The following is a 15537-nucleotide window of genomic DNA, read 5'->3' as shown; positions in this document are numbered from 1 at the left end:
TTTGTGGCCATTTCTCCTTCTCAGTCTGTCCTCTCTCCTTTTCCATCATTCACTTGAGAAACATTTATTGCTTGTTCACTAAATTTCAAGGGCCAGTCTGGGCACTAGGGATGTAGCAGTGAGAGCTGGGGGAGGTATTTAATTTCCTGGTTCTTAGTTTGCGAACAAGTGGGAAAAATAACTAAGAGGAACATTTATTTTATATTGTACTTATATTTTGTCTCTCTTATTTCTTATCTAAGATAAACATATAAAAGGGGCAAGTTTGTAGAGCGGGAGGGATAAAGGGACACAGATAGATAGAATAAGGAAACTGAAGCCTGGAAATATTACTGACCCCAAATCCCACACCTTGCTTATGTCTGAGCCAATTCTAGAACTTACATATTCTGCCTTCTAGTGTTCTCTTTCCATGAGGAGCACTTTGGTTCAATTTAATACAAAAATGACACTGGATGTCATGCCATTCATACTTCACACAATAATATTTATTCACTGGATAAACCCCCCTTCTCAATTTCATATGGTGGAAAGGGTGTGAGTTCCAATGAATTACACACACACACACTAGCAGGATAACCTTGGACAAGCAACAACAATCGAGGGCCTCAGTTTCCTCATGTGTACACCGAGGTTGTTGTAAAGATTAAATGATATATTACAGATGAAATGCTGAACACATAGTCACCATGAGAAAAATATTACCGCCTCCCTTCAAATCTTCTATTAGGGTGTCAGACAGTGTGAAAGACAAAAGGTAAATAGTTTAAGACTAAAGTAAGCAGTGATACAATAGAAACTCTATGTGAAAAATAAGCATGCCTTATGTTAGTGGGAGAACCTTCAGAGGTACTTTGGGGAGGCTTCCAAGTAAGATTCTGTCTGAACCAAATTTGCCTCGAGGAATTAGTATTGATTGGGCTAAACCAAGAAAGGATTAAAATGTTTGGTTACTTGGTTATTTGTGTCTCTGACTTTTATTTCCTGTCAGCACTCTTTATCTTTATGTACATCTGCTTATATCTGTAATTATGAAGCATGTTATGAGTTGTTGCTTATGTAACTCTGTTCTAACTTCTTTTTAAAAATTAGTAGATCCAAGAGGGTTCTCCCTGCTTTTTCTATAGTTAGTATAAAGAAGTGGACACACATAAATGAAATTGTATCAAATGGCTCATGCTGAGGTGATCCATACTGCCTGTTTAAATGCAAAATAAGGATGACTGGCCCATCTCCAAAATAAAATTACTAATTATTTAAATAGATGTCTGTGTGTATCCAGATAACATGGTAATTCAGTGGTGCAGTTGGTGAAATAATCCTGGAAGGAGAGTACAGATTGGCAAATGTCTTCTAAGTTGATTCATCACGATAAAGATTGGGACCCTGCCAAAATGCCTGCGTTTACAGGGATGGACATTAGTTCCACCAGTTCAAATCACTGAACCTTTCAGCGGCTGTCTGGCCTTTACCACAGGAGTCGATAAGACTGAGACAAGTGTAATTTTTTGTTAGATTTATACATGCCATGCTTCAGCTCCAAAGAGCTCCAGGCACAGTGTTTCTGAATTACTGAATACTCAAGTAAGGAACACAAGCTCAAAAAGTCATAACATTTTGTCCAAAAAAAAAAAAAAAGAATCCCGCCCTGGCCAGTTTGTCTCAGTGGTTAGAGTATCGGCCCGTGGACCAGAGAGTCCTGGGTTCGGTTCCTACTAAGGGCACGTACCTCAGTTGCAGTTTGTCCCCAGCCCTGGTTGGGGTCATGTGGGTGGCGACCACTCGATGTGTCTCTCTCACAATGATGTTTCTCTCTCTCTCCTTGTCTTTCTCCCTCCCACTCTATCTAAAGATAAATGCAAAAATGTCCTTGGGTGAGGATGAAAAAAAAAAAAGAATCCCTTTCCTTCTCAAACAAATCCAATCACTGAAGTATACTGTAAGGCAGTGGTTCTCAACCCCTTTCACAGGGGTCGCCTAAGACCAGAGGAAAATGCATATTCCTGATGGTCTTAGGAACGGACACCACCGCTCCTCTATCCGTCTCTAGGCGGGTCCGCCCACATGCAGATACGCCCACATACAACATGAGGAACTGTGTTGAAGGGTCGCGGCATTAGGAAGGTTGAGAACCACTGCTCTAAGGACAGTGTTTCCTATTATATTCCTTTTTGTTGTTGCTATAAAATAGAAATACTATGTAATGAAACAACATTTGATTATTCTAGAATATATATGGGCCAAATATAAGATCAATTTTGAGTAAGTATGTAATATATCTTAACATACCATGGTAGGTACACTTTGGGATACGCCTAGGCATGTACTTGCCTCTGAATCCTGTGTTCCTACTCCTACTGCCCGACCCCATCCCTGTACCTCCAGTTCCACCCAACACACTCAGAGTGAGCTCATGACTCTGCCCCTCTGTCCACAGCTGCGTTGGTCCAAGGGAGAAGACTGACGCTGGCTGGACCAATCATCCATCATTTAATTCCTTAAAATTTGGTGATAGTCTAAATTGGTCAACTGAGAAAAGAGGATGTATGGGCATTAGTGGAGGGGGTAGCCAAAACACAGTGAAGACAGAAAAGTGTGCTTTCAGAGAAGAATGGATGGGCAAAGCCTTCCGTTCATGCTCACAGTCCCCAACGTATTTACAGTTCTTAGGTTTAATGAGTTATCCTATATGTTTATTACTCCCTTTATGATTTGAATATTTGCTTAAATTAACTCAACTTAGTTTTTCTTCATTGTTCCCCCACAAAAAACTTGAGTGAGATTGGACTGAAAGCTTCAGATACTGCCAATATATAAACAAGAAAAGACAGTGGGGCATTTTTGACTAGACTGCTTTCCCTACTCAGGGTTCTGCCTTTGGAAACTAAGGTAAGAGTATTAAGAGACCATATATTCACATATAATTTTATGTTGACAGGTATATAGCATATGTGATCTGTGTACCTTAGTGTCTTCTGTGTGTTTATCCAATATTGGAACAAACAAAATTATCAATACAAGTGAAAGAGTGTCACTCTCAGCAAACATGCTTCTCACATGTTGAACATGCTTTACCTTTCAATGCCTGTCTTACACTTTTCCTGCTCAAGACTAAATATGAACTGAAAATTTTAATATCTAGGTCTCTATTTACATTTCTATCTCTAAGTTTTAAATTTTTTTATTAGAACTATCTTATGGATCATCTCAGGACATAAGCACCATGTAGTCAAAATGTTATTTTCTCCAAATATAACCAATTATATTAATCCAACTTGACTACAATTCATAAACACGCAGATACAAAGTTTCCAAGCACTGATGTGATGTGGGCTCTGAAGGTAGTCCAAGAAGATTAAAAAGTATTTTCAGCATTAGAAATTATCAAATTAGCCATCTTGAAAGGGGTAACTGAATACAATTTTCTGCAGTTTGTTTAAAAATCAGTGATGTTACCATAGAGATCTTTAATGTATACTCTGATCATTGGTGTATTTTAAATGTCCATCTTCTTATTTTTGCTATTGCTAATCATGAAGGATAATGCATTCAAATTTGCATACTTACTACAATTACCAGCACTTCTAGATTACCTAGGTGACTATAAATTGAGAGAACTTAATCAAAATTTTAATAAATTTTAAATTTAAAGAAAACTACTTAATATTTTAAAATTTTTCTTGTCATAGACATAATTCATAAAAATACAGGAAAAAAAAGGGAATTTTTTAAAGTACACATACTCAAAAGACACATTTTCAGGTAAATAACAATGTTAAAAATACTTATAAAACTTTGAAAAGACATTGTGAGGAGTGACTTGTTTGGGTTTTTGACATAGTTCTGCATGGAGAAGCTGTATGTTTTTGGCCAATAACATGTGGCTCCTCTGGGTCTCAATTTCCTCCTCTGGTAAAAGGTGAGGTTAAAGCATAAGTTATTAATAATTTCCTCACTCACACGTTGTGACTATATTACTGTAGAAATCATGGTTCCTTATATAAAAATACTAATGGTATGGGTGCACAGACTATAAATTTTAGCAGTGATAACAAACCTTACAGATCTGCCCATTATTTTATTGAGAGATGAGGAAACTGAGGCAGTGAGAAAAAAGCACAGTTTAAAAACTATATTCTTATTTATAGACCAGTGGAAATGCATTTTCCTGGCACAACAATGGAGATAACCCTTTCTCCTTCTCTGAATTTTTGCTAACACTAACTAAAAATTTATAAAAGTTTATAAAAATAAAAATGGCTAAAACATAACTGTGAGCTGTGGTAGATTCATTTTTATATACCTCAGAGTACCTAATGTGTTGCATATAATCTTTAATGAGAAATATCAAATAAGTGAAGATGTATACAATTTGAGTTAACAATTTTAATGTAATAATAGTTTTCATAATTTGGTTTAGTTATTGAGTTTATTTATTATATATTACTTTTCTAGGAAGAATTTCAGGAGGCTTGATAATTTTCACTGAATTCTTAATCAAGAGGGTCAAAGTTAACAGGTAGAAACTTTAAAATGTTAAATGGAATAGTTTAAGATAGGAAGAATGGAATAAATATTTACTAATTGGGTCATAAATGTAGACCCCACATTAAGCTACATCTCATTTAATCAAGATAACTGTTCTCAAGTTTTATTATAATTTTTTTTAACACAGTAGTAACCTGAGAATGGGCGAAGTATATTTCCCAGAATTAGTAAGTGAGGCTGGCAGAATATAAACTGATTCTGATTAGCTTCAAACTAACCAAAATACCCAGATATAATTCAGGTCATACACAGACAGGAATAAACTAAAAGACTGAGTGTCTGGAAGCGTATTTACTCACATTCCTATAGAGAAAGGTCAATTTATTTTTCTAGTAACATTTTCAGTGAATACTTCTATGATTTCCAAGTGTTCACATAGAAAAATAAAGGACACGCCTTGTTGCCTGTTTGATTATCATAGGTCATAATTATGCTTTCATATGCTCCATAAACACAAATTTATTAGTTTACTCATATAAAATGTATTGACATAATACATATTAGTATATTTGTAAATTTAAAAGAGAAATGCCTTTTCTTCTTTTTTCAGTTAAAAATAGGTTTGGACCCCATAAATTTTCATGGTATGTGAGATAAGATTAGTATCTAACCTGCCATTTAATATTGGGTTATTAAGTATGTCATCAGAAGCCTTGGACTGATTTATAGCTTCAAGTCTAGTCAGAGATCATGGATGCTATTTGTTCTGTCATTACCATCCGTTCTTAGTCATTCATTTCAGAGGAGAGACTAAGAAATGTTGTCACATGTCCTTGCTCAATTATTCTCTTTCTTAATTTTGCATGAAAGAAACTACAAGGCTTTTTGAGGACTAGAGAACTCAGTATTTCCTGGGTATGTCAGTTTTATCTTGGTAATTACCAGTCTGTTCTCTCTAATGCCTTTGATGTCCCCCCAAATTAAATCAATGATGAAGGAAAAACATGGCTAATTTTAGCATTTCCCTTCCTGTTACTATGCTCTGGCACTAAGTAGCCTTTCTGACAAGGAATAATTAATATGTGCATTTATTTCTTCATAGTCTTATTATATGGATAAACTAAGGTACAAAATAAGAATGTTCAAGTACAATTGTAAAATGATTTCTAACTTTATTCTACCATTTAGAAAATAAGTTCTTCAAGTAAGGTTTATTTTCAAAATAAAACATTATCTTTTTGAGTAAGTCTCTAGGCATGAGATGGACAGACTACAAGAACAATATCAAGGTTTGGATATTGTTCATAATTGAAGCAGACTGCTATACAATTTAACTTGGTGATGGGAAATTATAATAAATCTTGGCCAAATGAATATACAGACAAAATTATGTTTCCATTTACTTACATAATAATATCTCAAACAATTTACTTGTGATTTATTTCTTTCATGGATTAACTCATGGTCTGGCAATCCATCTGGTAGCAAATTTTTCATAGATGTTAATAGTAAAGGCATAAATTCTAGGAATTCATTCTATGGATAGCCCATAAGTAAGCAAATATTCAGAGTGCAAGGATGTTTAAGGAAACATTGTTTATAATCACAAACACAACTGGAAATAAGCAGCATTTCATTAATAGGAGGCTAGAAAAATAAATTATGGAATAACTTATAAAATAGGAAAAAAGCGTATCTGTATGTAGTAAATTTATATGTATACACAAAAATATATATACATTACATATATATATATATACACATACACATATGTCCTTGTTTACACATTTATAAATATTTGTATGTTTGTGAAATATTTCTGGAGGGATACACAGGAAGTCATTAACAGTGTTTGCCTTTGGAAGCAGGGTTTAGAGCAGAGCAGAGAGTGGAGAATGTGAAACAGGGAGAAACAGATGTACTTTTCACTTTATATTTCTCTAGTGTTGGATTATATTTTGCAGCATTAGGATAAGCTATTTCTAAAACAAAAGCAAATCAAAACAAAAGGAAATGAAAATAAAACAATGACAACTGGGAAAACAGAGTAAAAAGTGTCACAAGGGTTTGAATTCTCACTGTCAATCTTTCTTAAAGCAGACGCGACCCTGCTGCTGTAAGGAAGTGGGACATTGTGTCAGTAACTTCTCAGAGTGATCTTACATGAAGAGCAAACAAAAGGATAACTCAATTTCCATGGCCAAAAAGGGAATCTGTGAGTCGTTTGCTTAAAAAGAAAAAAACAAGGAAAACAATGTGCTACTCTATTCCCATTATGCATAGTATGACTTCCCCGACAAAGAAAGGGGAGGCCTGAAGAAATGGCCAAGGCCATGCGTGGCCTTACCAGTAAAGAGTTTAGAGGTTATAAGTCTTGCTAAGGCTTTGGTCCTAGTTAGTGAATGTCTCATTTTAACTCTGCACTATATCTAGCTAATTCTCTTTTGTGTAAAAAAAAAAGTAAATTATATTGGAAAAGCAGAATATTCAACATGTTTAAAAATATATGAAATATCAGCCATACATACTTGCTTAGCTAATAATGTGGCTAAATATATATGGAGTATGCAGTCTGTGCCAGGCACCGTTCCAAGCTCTCTCTCTGGATTAATTCATTTTATCTCTTGACAATTCTCAAAGAGAGGTACTGCTATTACAAATCTTGATTATTCAGATAAGAAAATCTAGGCTAAGAGAAGATATGCAACTTTTTACCAGAACATACATGCACGTATGCATAACCCATGACACAGACAATAGCATGGGGGAAGGCCCGGGGTGGGGGTGGGGTGGGGAGATGGCAGCAAAGGGAGAAAATGGGAGACATCTGTAATACAGCCAACGATAAAACAAAATTTAAAAAGTTTTTCTTTACTTATTCTAAAATATAATCCAATTTTACTATACTATATTAAAAGTATGCAGTATAAAAGTAAAATAACTTCAAAATAAAGTCATTAAAATGCATTTATTTTAAGATTAAATACACAATGCAGATCAAAATATACAATAATTCTGATACGTTTAGCCAATAATTAAAAGTTAATGTTAAACTTCTGCCATTATAAGCTATTCATCCATAGATATACATCAAATTTCCTTCTATACTTCTAAAAATATAAAGTAGAATCATTAAAATGTTAATATTCTCTCAATTTTTTCAACTAACAGGTTTGGATTAACAGTAGTCTAATCTTTAACATAATGTTTTAAAAATGGACTCTAGTTTTAAAATAAAAGATTTTAGCAGATTATTTTATAAATGGGAAAACACAGGCTAGTAAAGTGACAACCTCCAACCACAAAGTAACTCATTAGAAGCAACCTACCTAAAGTCAGACGTTATTGAATTTTCCCCTTGTGGTCACACCACAAACCATGAAATATATGTGGTGTACCATATGAAATACATAGAACTTCACTGGTACTTTAAATAGTTTTCCTAAACCATCAGCCATGCAGAAAGCTAATTAGTTTACTAAATGTGAATCAGCAACATCATATTTACATAAGACTTGAAAAAGAGAGAGAGAAGAGCCCTGGCTGGTTTGGGTCAGTGGTTAAAGCACTGATCTGTGGACCAAAGAGACATGGGTTTAATTTCAATCAAGGGTATGTACCTGTACTGCAGGTTCGATCCCTGGCCCCAGTGAGGATTGGGGGGGGGGGGAGCAACCAATTGATATGTCTCTCTCACATTGATGTTTCTTTCCCTCGTTCTCTCTTTCCCTCCCTCCCTTTCACACTCTCTAAAAATCAATGGAAAAATATCCTCGAGTGAGGAGTAACCAAAAAAAAAAAAAAGACAGCGGGATAGAATACAACAAGTCTGTGTTAAATTGGGTGAAATCTTTTACGCCATCCTAACTCTCCCCCAAAGTCATGTTTGAAAATGTCATTTCCCCCCATTTGAATATATTTCAGTGACTGGATGCCCTCTACTTTTAGAAACAGCCTCTTCAACTTTGACAGTTTCATAGGCTATCAAAGTTCTTAACACAAATCAAATTTGCTTCCCTAATTTTTGACCTGTTTGCTGGTTCTTCCAAATATATTTTGTATTTGTAGACAGCCATTATATCTCCCTAAGTTATTTCCAAGTTACTTATCTCCAGCTGACTCAAAGTTTCTTATTAGACTGTTTTCTGATTTCCCAGTGACTGATTAATGTTCTTGCTGAAACACGATTCATGAAAGCAGTTAAGGGTCCCAACATATTTTGAACATTGTAGATCACAATGTAACCACAGTCCTCCCAGCTACCTCCATACTGTTATTAATGTAACTCCAGCCTGTGTTGTTTTTGTAGTTAACTATGTTTTAAGCAATCCAGTATCACATTTGATTGCTGAATTTTTGTTAAATTAAAATTTCAAATTGTTTATATTAACCCCCATCAGATTATGTCTCTCCCACTCTAGTTTTCAATCTGTCAGTAGGGTTTCTCTGTATTGGCTCTACCTGTACTCTTAATGTAGGCAGCTCCCCCTTTTAGCTCTCTTTCAGCCCTGTATCATCTCCTACCTGATAAGACAGTTTCCTGTGTCCTCATCCAAATCACTCATGAAAAAAACTGAATAGGTCAAGGACATGGACAAAGACCTTCAGTACACTACTGGGGACCTTAGTCCAGTCAGATAAATAACAACATGCACAGCACACACATAAAAAGTTCAACTTAAACTCCTAAGGAATTTTGTAATCACAGAGTCTAGCAAAAGCTATTTTAATTTCAGCAGATATTTAAGTTTTATGTTATATGGTTTAGATTTATTTTTAATTGTTAGGGAGATTTAGAGAATACAACAAACTTTCCAAAATTAGAGCTGCTTAAAAAGTATATAACAAAAATTCAATTGAGATAGGAATTATTATCCCCACATGCAGATATAGAATGAAAACTTAGAGAGAATCAGTTACTTGATTAGTGGCTGAGCCAGATTCAACCCCAGATGCAAGGCTCTACTTCGGCATCGGCAACTATATTATACCTGGGAAAATATCCCTTCCTTGAGTCTGTTATTCTCTCATAATAATACCTTTTCTCACTTTCTTTCAGTATTGCTATAACAATGGAAATCCCACATCCTTCTTACTCAACAACAACAAAAAAATGCAACTGCCTAAATGCATCTGTTTACATAAAATAGTTCTTGTGCATACTCAGAAATACATATGAAGCTCTTTCTATCACATGAAAGACTTAACACCATTATATAGAAATCATTATCAAAGGCAGCATTTTAATTGATACATTAGTGACATTAATCCTGCTGAAGTGGATCCCATTCTCACATTAGCCTCTGTATCAAGCAAATCAGCATAAGACAATAGACAGAATTTGGGATTTTAGTCGGAAAAGGAGAGTTCAAATCTCTCCCTAACATTTACTAGTTCCTCAGGAGAGTATGCTACGACTCCCCAGATCTCACTCAATACTCTCTCCCAAAGTGATCTCTTTCAAAATAATGGCTCCAGTTTCCAACTGTAAGTCAACAATTTGCAATTGTATTTCTATAGTGAGGGCCTCCATTTGGAGATTTAGCCCTGTCTATCTTACTTCTTTCAAAGTTCCCACTGGAGATTTCACAGCATGCCCTCCCCATCCCCAAAAAACTCATCATATTTCTCACAAATTCTAGTGATCATTATTTCAGTCCAAGGCACCATCACCTACCCACCCACTCATGCCCAGAAACTTGGGAAGCATCCTTTGTTCCACCTTCTGCAGGTTTCACAACCAATCTCTACCTCCTATAGTTCTACTTTAAACAAAATATAGAAAGAAAGAAAAAGAAAGAAAGAAAGAAAGAAAGAAAGAAAGAAAGAAAGAAAGAAAGAAAGAAAGAAAGAGAAGAGGAAAGAAAAGAAAACAAAACACTTTAAAAACTGACCACTTCTCTTATCTTCTCTGCTACCTGCCTGATTCACCCAACCATGTTCTCTCCCCTGGATACATCTCTACCTAATGTTACTGAACTTGCCCTCAGTTCAACTCTTGTCAACTCTTCCCTGTTTCCAATACATCACAAACAGGGAGATCTTTCTAAAATCTAAATCTTACAATGTCACTCCCTTGCTTAAAGTAATTCTGTGACTTCCTCTATACAAAAGTTCAAATTTTGGTTGAGCATTGACCCATGCACCGAGAGGTCACTGGTTCATTTCCCAGTCAGGGCACATGTCCAGGTTGTGGGTCCGATCCCCACCGAGGGGCATGCAGAAGGAGGCCAATCAATGTTCTCTCTCATCGATGTTTCTCTCTCTCTCCCTCTCCCTTTCTCTCTCTCTCAAATCAATAAAGAAAAAAAAATTTTTTTTTAAGTTCAAATTTCTTCCTGTGCCTTACAGAGTGGCCCCCATCACAAGCTTTATTCCCACCACACACTTATTTTCATCCTCACTAGAGTTCTTTTCATTTCCTCAAATTTACTATGCTCCCTAGTGCTGTATAGACTATAAGGTTTTTCTTGCAATAATCTCCTGGGAATGCAGTGATAAAATTACTTCCATTTCAGTATAAAGAATATCAGATGAGAAGACCACTCCACCCAGATTCAATATAAAGCTGACAGAGTTAGGGGTGGGAGTGGAGTGAGGAAATGAGGTACCAACCTGAAGGAGCATCCAGCTAAACTGGCAAAGATACAGGTAATGCGTGACAGCAGCTACGGCCGAACAGCTCTCATCCGTGAGCCGGGGACTCATGTATGCAGATACCAGAAACACAATCTGTAAGAAACAAATGCTTTTATTTTAAAATCAGGCTAAAGAAAATCAAGAATATTAAGAAAATAAACTGTTGCTCTGGTCGGCCCCACACACTGAGAGGTTGTAGGTTCAATTCCTGGTCAGGGCACATGCCAGGGTTGTGGGCTCAATGCCCAGGAAGGGGTGTGCAGGAGGCAGCCGATCGCGGTTTCTCTCACAGATGTTTCTCTCACTCCCTCTCCTTTCCTCTCTCTCTAAAAAAATTCAATAAAAACAATTTTTTAAAAACATAAATACTGTCTTCTTATTTGAAGCGATGATTCAATGACTCAGAGGGGCAATAAGTTGATTTGTTACCAAAACTGAGATGACTAAGAATCTTCTAAAACTGGCAATACAAGAATTTTTATATTTCTAAGAAACAATGAATTCTATGAAATTATGCTACATGTTGCTTTGGGCTATCAAGAGGAAATTCTAAAAGAAAACCTTGTTCTTATTATTGATGAACAAAAGTCTCATGAAATACATGAGAACATAGAGCCCTGGCCGGTTTGGCTCAGCGGTTAGAGCGTTGGCCTGCGGTCCTGAGAGACCCGGGTTCGGTTCCCGCTAAGGGCGCGTACCTCGGTTGCAGTTTTTCCCCGGCCCTGGTTGGTTGTGCGGGTGGCAGCCACTTGATGTGTTCCTTTCACATCGATGTTTCTCTCTCTCTCTCTCTGTTCCTCTCTCCCCTTCCCACTCTACCTGAACAAAAAATGGAAAAATGTCCTCGGGTGAGGATAAAAAAAAAAAAAAGAAAAAGAAAAGAGAACATAGAGCAGAAATATCATTCCGTGTTTAAGTCAGAGCTAATGGGAAAGATCAGAAAGAAGCAGATGCTGACTTGATCCTCATCTGCATCCTCTTGCTGAGAAGTAATGTACATAACAAAATAGACACATTAAATGTTAAATTTCCAATCCCATGATTACTTGAATCCTTGGGTTTTTATTTCAACTGCCCTCAAGATTTTGTTCAAAAATACCTTTCACAATGAGGCTTCTCTTGACCATACTATTTAAAATGACAACTTCTTTCTCTCCTTCTAACATATATGATTCTCCCATCCCTACTTTTCTTCTTTTAAAAAACCAGAATTTATCACCTTCTAACATGCTCTACAATTTGCTTATTTATCATGTGCCTGAATGAGTTTTCTGAAAAAGTGGTCAACAAATTGGCCTTTCTAGAACATACCACAAATAGCTTTCGAATGATTAGAGCTTATTTTAAAAACATGCTCAGATTTTCCTCCAGTTTAGCTTTTAACTTCTGAATTGTAACATATTATAGGTCATACATTTACCCTTCCTAAATTCCACAAGAATTCATTGAACACTTCCACTAAAACACTAACACTGAACACCAAGTTCCATCAGCCTACTCTGATCATAATAGATTCCCAGACTTTCCTATTTTTTAAAGTGATACAGCACTTACTATTAAACATTTATAATGAGCCAAAATGTTTTTCTTTCTAATAGGAGAGTGTCCAAGGATAAAGACACATATGATGCAATAAAATGTGACAGATATGGATTAAATCACCAGAAAATGCAGAGTCAAGATGAATTAGTCCTGCTTGTGAAAGTCAAAGAAATATTCAAAGAGGAAACAGAACTGCTTTAACTGCATTAATTGCTGTTCCCTAAAACACGGTCCATCATCTCTCAACTCTGCTTTGTTCTCTTCTTCCTTCCAGCCAGAATTTGTTTCTGCTCTTCCTCTGTTGAACTCATGTCAATTTTTCAAGGCATGGTTGAAATGTCAACTCTATCATAAATATATGGCTATTTCTCTCAACCATAAACAACCTTTTCCTCTTCTGAATCTTATTTTTTTTTAGAGAGAAAGGAAGGGAAAGGGAGAGAGAGATAGAATCATCCATGAAAGAGAAGCATCAACAACATTTGGCTGCCTCCTGTAGCCAAACTGGTGATCAAGCCCAAAATCCGGGCATGTGCCCTGACCAGCAATCAAACCAGCAACCTTTTGGTGTATAGGTCAATGCTTAAGCACTGAGCAACACCAGCTGGGCCCTCCTCTGAATTTTTTATTAATTAATTTATTTTTGTTACAGATGTTCCTCTTTTTCCCCCCATTGACACCCTCCTCCCAATCCTGCCCCCTCCCAGCATTGTTGTCTATGTTCATTAGTTATGCATACATGCATGTAAGTTCTTTGGCTTTATCTCTTCCCTCCTTCCTAGCCCCCTCCTCTGAGGTTTTAAAACAGGATTTTATTAACCTATGAATTGGTTTCCCTATTAACTTCAATTTCTCCAATTCTTATATTAAAACAGCCTTAATCTCATGGAAAATGGCGAACTCCTTAAAGGCAACAATTTGATCTTATTTTCTATTATAATTATTTTGAGATATATTTTTAAAAAAGAAAATATAGCAAACATTCACTATTCTATACAGACTATATCATGGATTTAAGCATAGTGTTCTTTCAAATAGCTTTATTAAAGTATCATTAACAGCAAGTGGCACATAAAATGTATGATCTAATAAGCTTTGACACATATATACACCTGTGAAACCATCATTACAATCAAGATAATTAACATGTACATCATCGCTAAAATTTCATGACCTTTGTAGTACCTCCCTCACCACTGCTTCTCACATCCCTAAACAACCTGTTTTCTATCACTAAACATAAGCTTGCATTTCCTAGATTATGTAATTGGAATCATATGTACTCTCTTTTTTTGTCTATTGTATTTCACTCAGTATCATTATTTTGAGAGTCATCCAAAATAATGCATCACTAGTTCATTCTCTGTTTATTGTTGAGTAGTATTCCAATTAGGTATCCTTTCACCTGTTGATGGATATTTGGGCTGTTACCAGTTTTTGACTTTAACAAATAAAGCTGTCATGAATGTACAAGTCTTTGTATAGACATACGTTTTCATTTATCTTGAGTAAATATCTAGGAGAGGAATGGCTGTATCATATGGTGTGTATTTATTTAAAGAAATTGATAAATTATTTTCCAAAGTGTTTGCAACATTTTACATTCTCACCAGCAATGCATGAGTGTCCAGTTGCTCCATGTTCTCGCTAAAATTTGTTATAGTGAGTTAATTTTTTTTTTTAATAAGCAAAAGTTTATTTAGAAAGCCACAGAGGTAGAAGAATTGAGCTGTGGAGAGTTAGTTCTTAAGACTTTCTAATAGGTACATAGTAGTTCATTCTGGTTTTAATTTATTTAATCAGTAATGATGTTGATCCTTTTTTCATGTGCTTATTTGCAATATACATCTTTTCTTTGAAGAACTGCTCTTTTAAATCTTTTGCCCACTTTTAAAATTGGGTTGTTTTCCGACTATTGAGTTTGATGAGTTCTTTCTATATTCATCATACAAGTACTTAATCAGATAGTTGATTTGCAAATATTTTTTCCCCAGTTTGTGGCTTGTCTTCTAATTCTCATTCTTTAAAAATTTTCTTTTTAATTTATTGATTTTTTTTTTTAGAGAGAGAAAGGGAAGAGGGGAGAGAGAGGGAGGATTTGTTTTTCCACTATTTATTCATTTATTGGTTGAGTGGTTGATGCTTGTATGTGTCCTGACTGGGAAATGAATCCACAATCCTGGCGTATTGGGATGGTACTCTTACTGAACTACCCAGCCAGGGCTTAATTCTCTTAACAGTGTGTTTTGAAGAACAACAGTTTCTTAACATTGATGAAACCCAATTGTACTGGATTATACTTTTTTTACCTTTTATAGATTATACTTTTGGAATCATATCTAAGAAAATTTTTTCTAACCCAATTGACAAAGGTTTTTTCTGACATGTTTTTCTAGAAGATTTTTACGTTCAGATTTTAAAATTAGGTCTTTGATTAATTCATTTTGAGTTATTTTGAATATGATGCAAAGTATGGTCCAAAGTTTTTTGTTTGTTTTGCATGTGGATATCCAATTTTTCTAATATCTGTTCTTTTGGAAAAACTATTTTTTCTCTAATGAATTACCTATAATTACATATGTTTGTCTATTTATGTGGGGGTCAATTTCTGGGCTCTCTAATTAGTTCTACTGATCAGTTTATTTACATCAATACCACATCCTCTTGATTATTATAGCTATAATTCTTGAAAACAGGTAGTGTTAGGCTCAAATTTATTCTTTTTCAAAGTTGTTTTAGTTATTTCATGTCATTGGCATTTCCATATAAATTTTAAAACTAAGTGGTAGGTTTCTAACTAAAAAACCAAGCCCACTGGGGTTTTATTTGGGACAGTGTTGAATCCCAGTCTAAGGAAAATTGACATAT

At 35.4% G+C, this 15537-nt stretch overlaps 1 protein-coding gene across 1 annotated transcript in view; it reads right to left on the bottom strand.

Moving 5' to 3' along the window:
• The window catches only part of ADGRV1 (adhesion G protein-coupled receptor V1), a 526552-nt gene that overhangs the window by 162943 nt on the left and 348072 nt on the right, over window positions 1–15537 (bottom strand). The window contains exon 85 of the mRNA XM_036279419.1: window positions 11104–11220. Coding sequence (XP_036135312.1) covers window positions 11104–11220 — 117 coding nt within the window. The remainder of the gene's footprint in view (window positions 1–11103; window positions 11221–15537) is intronic.

The sequence above is a fragment of the Molossus molossus genome, unplaced genomic scaffold (genome assembly GCF_014108415.1).
Source record: "Molossus molossus isolate mMolMol1 unplaced genomic scaffold, mMolMol1.p scaffold_m16_p_3, whole genome shotgun sequence".
NCBI classification, from domain to species: Eukaryota; Metazoa; Chordata; class Mammalia; order Chiroptera; family Molossidae; genus Molossus; species Molossus molossus.
The sequence above is the reverse complement of the archived record's forward strand: the minus strand, read 5'-3'. Positions and strand labels throughout refer to the sequence as shown.